Consider the following 8,582-nt stretch of genomic DNA (forward strand, 5'->3'; position numbering starts at 1 on the left):
GTTCTTGCCGTCATGTAAATTTCCTATGATTCACAGTACTGTCCAGTGTCGTCCTCTGAAAATGGACACAAATGACTCAAGGTAAGCTGTTTGGCCCAGGTCTGGAAATATCTTGTAGTAATCATGTTGGTTAAGACAAGAGTAGGATGCTTTTATAAAAATTACCGCCAATAAACCCATAAAATACGAACATTATATGTATGTACAACAAGGGTTTCACAAAGTCTTTTTAACCTGATAAACACTGCGGAAATAGACATTTCCTCATGTTTTAAGGCAAACAGTAATCATGGACAAGTTCTGATTTAGTGATGCACGAACTGAGAGCCCAAGCTGTCGCTTTCCCTTTTCTACTTTGAAGAGTGAGCTTTTTATAGTAATAAGTAACATAAAGATTATGAAACATTTTGTACATGTTGACAAATTTATGAAAGGCTTTATGAAGTTTCAAAGCTGCATCTGATTGAGTAAAATATGCTTCTCGGTTCTTCTTTTTCTATATGGATGGCCTTTAAAGGTGGAAGTGATAAATTAAACACTTACAGGATAACGACGTTGCTTTTAACTAATTTAAGTAACAATTTAAGTATTCTTCCGTGGTTTAATGTTCGGTACAATGTCAAGTGTAACCATTATGGATTCATTTCAGCACATTAAACTGATATTATACCATTTATAGACTCAGTTTTGACCTGTAAATGTACAAGCATACAACCTAAAACTCTGCATGTATTTAAATTTCAGGAATAATAGTCTCCGTAAATGTCGTCCGGTCAATACTTTGCAAACACTGGTGACAAATACAGTCTTAAAGTGAACATTAAATCAATCAGAATAACATTTTCTTCCTTTTGTCTGTTAAAATCTCATAGAAATGGAAATTTGTTGTGTTAAAAAAAAAAAACAGCAAACCAAAAGCTAATTTTTACTTACAATTTGAACTGTTATCCCATGGATGTAAAACAGAACAATAAATCATAATTCATTTAATAAAAGCATTTGTAAAGTATTATTCAAAAATGTCCACTCTTCCTGCTGTTTTAAGTCCACGTGTTAGTGAAAGCTCTCATCTTTTCAGTCTCTCGACTTTGCTTCATGCATTTATATACAAGTCAAAATGACCAGAAATTCTGGATAATTTTACCTGTAAAGGGAGAGGAACAAGCCAGTTTCTTATAGTCTCAGCTGTTTGAAGTGATGCAGGACTGGTGCCATATGGCAACAGCACAGTTCAGCCTCTTCCTCTCTCCATCCATCTTTTTCTCCTTTTCAGTCAACATAGTGTTGCTGAAGCAGCTCAGATGTGCTCTGCTGTGTCCACTAATGAAGCACAATAAGAGTTCAAGACCTACAAGGTGGTGTAGATGTAGACAAAAATGATGACGACCAAGTTGAGAATGGTCCCAATGATTCCCAGCATGGCCAAGATGGTCTCCTCCTTACTTTCCTTGTCTTGGATTCCCTTTTCCTCATCACTGTAGAGAGTGTTTACCATTTTCCCTGGAAAAGCCTGCAGTTTTCTTCTCAGACCAGTCTGGAGCAGGCAGATAAGGAGAAAAGACAAACACAATCCATGTTTTAGTTAATGCAATTGGTTATTCATTTTCCTTGAATAGGGTCCTTGCACAGTGTGTGGTGGACAGTGATAATGGCAATAAAACAGGAAATCTAGTCTTCTGCTGGTGAGGTGTTTGCTTAGGCACCAATAATTTACAATCATTGAAAAACAGAAAGTAAACAAACACCATTCTCCTGTATGCTTTCTCTTTAATACATTAAAAAAGGCTGGAAAGCTAATAACGTCAGATTTTAGTGATAAATAATACAATGGAGGGAAGTAGCTGGAACATTTTAGCTTTAAAGAAAAACAACAAAAAGCAGAATGATTTATCTATAATATGTTTTCTTTTGAATGATCTGGATTTTGAATGCTGTCGGGAAATCACAAAAACAAGTAAATACAAATAGTTTAGAAATCTGTCAAAAGAAAACTGTTTGAAATTCAAAGTCATGTTGTTATTAACTCGGCAAATAACAAAATGATTTTGCATTCGTACACGCAAATTTGGACACTGGACAAGCATAACATTCAACCAATTAAACTAAGTTTTCTATTCAGGGCTGTAAGTATAGAACTTTAATTTGGCATCGTAATCAAAAATGTCACGGTCTCGCTGGCAGACCGTGGGGATGTGGGGAAAGGAGGACCCAGGCGCGGTGCTCTATGTATAAACAGTGTGTTTATTTACAGAGTGGAACAAAAACAACAATAAATCCCCGTGTTCTCCCAGACTCCCGTGTCGTGTCTCTGCGTGAATAGTTCGTGTCTCTACTGTCAGGGTCCTGGGACTGGGCGACCCAGGATCCCTGGGCAGTCATGGACCTGTGTATTATTATTATTATTATGTATTTTTGGTGTCGTTTCTCCTTCTCTGTGCGTGTACATATGTGTGTTTCTCTGTGCTGTGTTAGTCTGTGTCCCACTCATATGTTTAGGCGAGGTATGGGTGTGTATGTCTGCGGGTGTGCCTGGAGGATGGAGCTCGGCCACCTGCAGGCCTGAGGGGTGTGGCCCTGCGGAGGGACTGGCCACACCCGAAGCCACACACCTGCCGCTGATCAGGGCTCGTCGGGGGAGCTACTTAGGAGAGTCTTGGAGCTCCCACCGACGCGGGATCATTTCCCTGAGACTCCACGTTAGTCGTCCCATTGAATTGAGTTAATGTGTGTAAGTGTATGCCCGCGGTTATTTGTGTCCTGACGGCTGCGTCTATTGTTTCCCGCAGGAGGAGCGTGGAAGGCACGAAGAGCAGCGAGCACCGGGGGGTGCTGACACGGGAGCGGAGAGCACAGAGACACGAACTATTCACGCAGAGACACGACACGGGAGTCTGGGGGAACACGGGGATTTATTGTTGTTTTTGTTCCACTCTGTAAATAAACACACTGTTTATACATAGAGCACCGCGCCTGGGTCCTTCTTTCCCCACATCCCCACGGTCTGCCAGCCAGACCGTGACAAAAAAAGTAATTATAATTTTTACTATTTTTTTTTTACTTTTTTGTAAAACAATATTTTTTAAATGTCATGGATAACCACAGTAATTATATAAAACTCATAATTACTATAAAGACCTTCTGCATATTGGTGGGTTAACCATTACACAAACATTAAAAATGACTTTGGTAATTTCCAATGCTGTTAAATTTGGACAGCTGTGATAAGCCTTACATTGGGGGTATTTTAATGAATTTGCTAAGTACTATATATATATATATATATATATATATATATATATATATATATATATATATATATATATATATATGACATATATACATATTTTGCAGGTTATTCCAATATGGTGAGATGTTCTTCAAATCTGTGTACAAAAATAACGCAGTTTCGGTACATTTAGTACACAATGCTTTATCCATTTTACAGATATTATTAATGTACTATGAAACATGAATTCAATAGAGGACGGGGGAATTTTACCATAAATAAAATACTAGCTGCTTTGTTCATTGCTAACATCTGGTTAAACCCTTTGTTTGGCTCGTCTTTGAAGCCTAGTGAGTGAAAACAAAAAGACAGCAGATATTTCTGCACTAGCCTCTATTCAGCAGTGGTACTTCTTCAACACTGGGACTGCTCTCAAACAAGTTCTCAGTGTGCTAGCGCTCTCAAGTGTGAGTTTTTAGTGTGTGTGTGTGTGTGTCGATTTGTGTAGCCTAGGGTGCAGTATTAGATACTAGCAGTATGTTTTTAGCCCGTAGGCGCAGCAGCTTGTGCAACTTGGCATCCAAACACCTCTCAGGAGAAAAAGCTCCTTTTGCGGGTCAGTGGGTTTTATATGTCAAATAACAACAGAAAAGCATGTAACCTAACTAAAAATAAACCTTCTAACAGGAAGCTGTTCCTCTAAGTAAAAAAGCTTTGATGCTCAATAAACTCAATGTTTCTGACTTCCAGAAGGTAGAGGTTACCTAAAGTTCAACCAAGGTACACAGTGTACCTCGTTGGCTTATGGTCTTTTTTGAAAAGGAACAGACTTGCAATATTAAATACAGGCCTGAATAAACCTTTATTATTTGTGTGTGGTAGCACTTCCTATTTGGATCAAAGCACACTGCCAAAGCAAGACATCAGATTAGATTTACATTGCATTTACGTTTGCATGTTTATTGCTTTTTGTGCTTGAGAAAAAACAAATTCACAGCATCCATGTTAGCAGATATTTATACTTTTGACTGCCATCAACTTCGTCAAATAAGAGGTCATTTGGTGATCGCAATGGTTGGTGTTTATTCGTTGGGTTGAATCAGTTTTACTTTCTGTATACTTGCAATCCAGATTGTCTTTTTTTTTCTTCAGATTAATCCAAGTTCACACAGAAGTTTTACTAAAGTTAATCACTTATAATCCACAACTATTATGGCTAAATTACAGAGTTTGTTTTCCTCTAAAAAGAATTTATGTGTCCTCTTAAAGGAACTTTGGACAAAGAAGGTTTTATATCAGTGTTGTAAGCACTGTCCTTTTTTCTCTGACTTGCATTCTGTGACGGTTTGGCTGAGGAAAAAAAAGACCTTGGCAGAAATCATCACCTGCCAGGAATCACTTACACTATGTCAAAGTCTGTAAGGCTGATGTACTACAAAGAGAGGGAAGCCGAGGGAGATTAAACTGGGTTGATTACAGTAAGATAAAGTCAGATTTTTTCATTTTAAGAGGTTCAATTCAGTGTACTTGCTACTGTAAAAAAGTTGGATTTTATGGACCAAAGAAGTATGCATGAATGATGTGTTTTTTTTGGGGGGGGGTGTTATTGGGGGGGGGGTACTGTATGTAAGGATTACCTGTGGGGGGGGGGGGGGGGGGGGGGGGGGGGGGGTTAAAATGCCTTTCATAAAGTAAATGTCACATTACGTTTGCTGCAGGACTTTTTATAAGACCATCAAAATGATTGTCTTTTCTAAAGCAGAACATCCCACATGGATACTCTGAATTGCTGCAATCATCCACACACTGTACAGTCTGCTCTTGACGTACATAAAAATACGTCATGCTCGGTTTCTATGTTAAATTCATCCTCCTCCCCTGACCTGTTACAATGGGATTTGATTGCCTCTCCCGGGGAGCACTATAAACGGGGCTTCCCTCAACCTGAAAGGAGATCTTTGTGTGGCGCGCTGGATGTGCCCTCATGCATAAAGAAGCCTGCTCGCTACTGATATAAACATTCTCAGCAAAAAAAAAAAAAAAAAACAGGAGAGAAATGTGCCTGAGGATGATGAGGGAGAAGAAAGGGGAGGCAGATGAGGTGGTCGTGGAAGTGGTGGTGAGTACGAGGTTCCAGGCTCTGCCAAAACCTGTGTATTAAGTAAAGAGCTTCACCGAAAGGTACAGCTGTGCATAGCGCAGCAAAACCCTCTGGATGCCTTCCAGTGAATCCTCATTCAACAGCTCCAGTCTGTACAGCCAACAACCGAGAGCATTCTGTTTCAAGAGGCAGCCGGTGCTGGCATCGTGCGATGTGCTATAATCATTAACTGCCCATAATGACTTCCTCTGTCTGTTTAACACTAAGGCCGGGCAGTGTGTTTTAGAGCTCTATCATTCAGAACAAGCATGAAACAGAAGTCATTAACAGTATACACGTGCTGAGGTTAATATATCAAAATGAGAGATTATCATCTGGATCAGTTTCTAATTCTCTTGATTATTTTTGACTGTGCACTAAGGCGCAGGGCATTCAATATTTCAGAGTTGATTTCTATTCTTATACTCAAGCTTGTTTTATGTGATTATAAAATGTTAACGTCTTCACTTTTGTCTCTGTAATTAATCCGAGCAGGTCTGTCACTGGCAGGGCCACTTAAGGTCCCGACATTATCCAACGTTATAAAAGCAGCATCTCTGGATCAACAAATTTTCCTTCAAATTTTGAAGCATCATTTTGGGAGTTTTTTTTTCTTTTTCATAGCAAACTCAAACCTTGCTCTTCAGTCGTGCACATCCAGATACACAGTCGTATAGAAAGAACAGACAGACACACAGACAGGAACAGAAAGAGGGAAAATAGCAAGAATCCATACCTGGGACAATAAATCTGGACGCTCCTGCTACACCTAACGGAAGCTAACATCCTCAGATTAGATCAGTCAAGAGTAAAACCTTTTACCACTTGAATAATCCCGAGCATGTCAAACAACTCCAGATGCTAACCGAGTCTGACAGGCAGAGTCGCTTTTGGCATTGTTTTAAAATGGAATTAAATCAAACGGCTCCCAGCCCCTCCCGAGTGTGTATGTATACACACGCACGCACACACGCGCGCATACATGGGTTTGACACCCATCACACGCTGACAAAAAACACAAAAACTAGTGAGCGTCACGTAGAGAACAAAAACTGTTCAACAGCGAATGAATGTAGACCAATCAAGAAAGAGGAAGAGTGACAGAGAAAGAAAATCAGATGAAATAGTTTCTCAAGTGAGCGTGACCCATTTTCCGTAACCTGTACTCATTGTTTTGTGAGTGAGAAGAAATTGGCAGGCCTATTTTTGAACTGACAACATTTAAATTTGCTTTTTTTTCCTTTTTTTTTTAATTTCACGCACTCAGGAAGTCACATACCAAAGTGAGAAACAGGAAAGTTTCTGCGTTTTCATGGCTTGTTATGTAATTGGCCTCTCCATACCATGCTTTGAAAAGCTGGAATGCTTTATTTTGTAATTATTTTTAAAAATGTAAAGATTTTTTTTACCTCTTTAACCCATTTATTAAATATTTAAACTTGATAACATTATAGATGAGGTGCAACTCCGAAGCTATTAACTATTAAGGTGATTTTTCATAGCAAAGGCACAGAGACAAAAAGACAATAGTTCAATTGTTATTCAAGATTCAAGGGGTCTCTGGTACCCTTAGTCAATATTTCATGCAAAGAACTCTGAGCCTGTAAATATCTAACATTTATAAAGAATATATCATGCTGCATACTAAATTCCTAGCCATGCACTGTTGTGGAGTAACTGCAGTGAAATTGTTTGTAGACAGCTTCCAGATGTAAATCCTTTTGAGTTTAATGGTTTAGAATGAGAGTGGAACTGCAGCAGACTTACCTTGCAAAGCATCAGGAATAACATAGCATTGGACATGCTGGAAGGGGATGCCTTCCCGTAGTGCACAGACATCCCTGGCCACTAAGGTGAAAGTCGACCCCTCTCATCCTTCTGCTGTTGGGGGTGGAAGCGGTGGACGGGATCCAGAGACTGCTGGCTTGCCTTCCAGGCGGTCCAATTTTAGGGCTCTCTTTAGATGTCGTCTCCTCGAGCGCTGCAGCGTCTCCTCTCCAAATTTCATCTCACTAGTGTGGCCAAGTTCTAGCTGCTGTCACTTTCTCCTCCTCAGCCTTGTGAGAGCTGAAAGTGTGCTGCCCACCTCCTCTCCGCTCTTCCTCCTCTTTCCCGTCTGTTTGCCTCCCCACCTCTGCTTCTCTCTTCTCCTCTTGTTCTTCTTCTTCTTCTTGTCTGTGTGAAGGGATGATGTCAAGTTGAAGAATGGAGTCAGTTGATGGGCAGGATGGGGGTGGGGGGTAACAAAGCTGTTTCATGCAAATATTTCCATCCTCCTTTGTCTTTAATCCGCAAAGCTTACAAAAAAAGAGAGATTTTCGGGCTTGTCTCTCCTTCCAAGACAACCTGTCAACCCTTATTAAAAGCTCATCTTCTCAAGAAAACTTTTACTGCTCAGCGGCATAAGATATGTTTAGCAGACACCTTGGCTTTTACATGATTCATACAAAAATTTAAAAGAAGGATTTTTTTAAAAAGCACCCCCGCTAAAGTGGTGGAAGCCCCTGTTAGCTCTACATGATGTGCAACCTAATATACCTTTTCTCCTGCTACGGCGGCTGTGTGTGTTTCCCCAACTAACTGAGCAGAGCGTGAACGTTGGACGGCTATAAGAAAGAGACAGAGGGAGGGGGTAGGGGGTGGTGAGAGGGAACCAGTCGCCTCACACTGACGCTGTCGTGGCTGCTTTCGCTCCACAGGCAAGAGGTATCCCCTGCTCCTTTCCCATCGCACATATTAATGTAGCCACGGTTGCTCGGCAACCGACTCAGGGGAGTCACACACCGCCTGACGACAAGTAGCGTTTGTGACAGGGGCCGTGATGAGGGGTAAGGGTCTCCTCCAGTGTGTTTTGGGGAGAAATTTCTGTGTGCATGTGTGTAGAGTGTGCTGTGTAAAATAAAGAAAGCTGGCCAGCGGTCGGCGTGTGTGTCAAGCGATTATTTTCTGTGTTTTGTGTGTATGCAAAACACAAGCTCCTGTCAAAGTTGGACAGGGGAGCGAGAGAGTTGGTGTCTGATTGAATAATGTAGCTATTCATGCAAGAGTCTAAGCGTGTGAAAAAGGAGAGGTGTGCTACTTTTAATGCCAGGCATATGTATGTATTTAAAGCCTGCATTTAACCAGGTTTTTACTGTAGATTGTTTTCATCAGTAAGTGTAAATCTTGGGAAAGTGGAAGTTTTTCATGGTAATTGTTAACAGTAGTGAACCAAAA

At 40.5% G+C, this 8,582-nt stretch overlaps 1 protein-coding gene across 1 annotated transcript; it reads right to left on the minus strand.

The window, feature by feature from the left end:
- Positions 1–458: 458 nt before the first annotated feature.
- Positions 459–7,406, minus strand: tunar (TCL1 upstream neural differentiation-associated RNA). Its single transcript, XM_085390588.1, has 2 exons — positions 7,134–7,406; positions 459–1,534 (listed from the first exon to the last, which is right to left on the minus strand). The coding sequence occupies exons 1-2, from the start codon at positions 7,203–7,205 to the stop codon at positions 1,349–1,351; spliced, it is 258 nt and encodes an 85-aa protein (XP_085246714.1). The 5' UTR covers positions 7,206–7,406; the 3' UTR covers positions 459–1,348.
- Positions 7,407–8,582: the final 1,176 nt, after the last annotated feature.

This window comes from Rhamphochromis longiceps, linkage group LG19 (assembly GCF_057381845.1).
Source record: "Rhamphochromis longiceps isolate RC_006_pf linkage group LG19, R_longiceps_female_GT1.1, whole genome shotgun sequence".
NCBI classification, from domain to species: domain Eukaryota; kingdom Metazoa; phylum Chordata; class Actinopteri; order Cichliformes; family Cichlidae; genus Rhamphochromis; species Rhamphochromis longiceps.

Excerpts from the sequence above, each read along its gene's own strand:
- tunar (XM_085390588.1), bottom strand. The coding sequence starts at position 7,205 with ATGTCTGTGCACTACGGGAAGGCATCCCCTTCCAGCATGTCCAATGCT. Across the intron at positions 1,535-7,133 it reads TATTCCTGATGCTTTGCAAG|ACTGGTCTGAGAAGAAAACT; the intron begins GTAAGTCTGCTG and ends TGCCTGCTCCAG.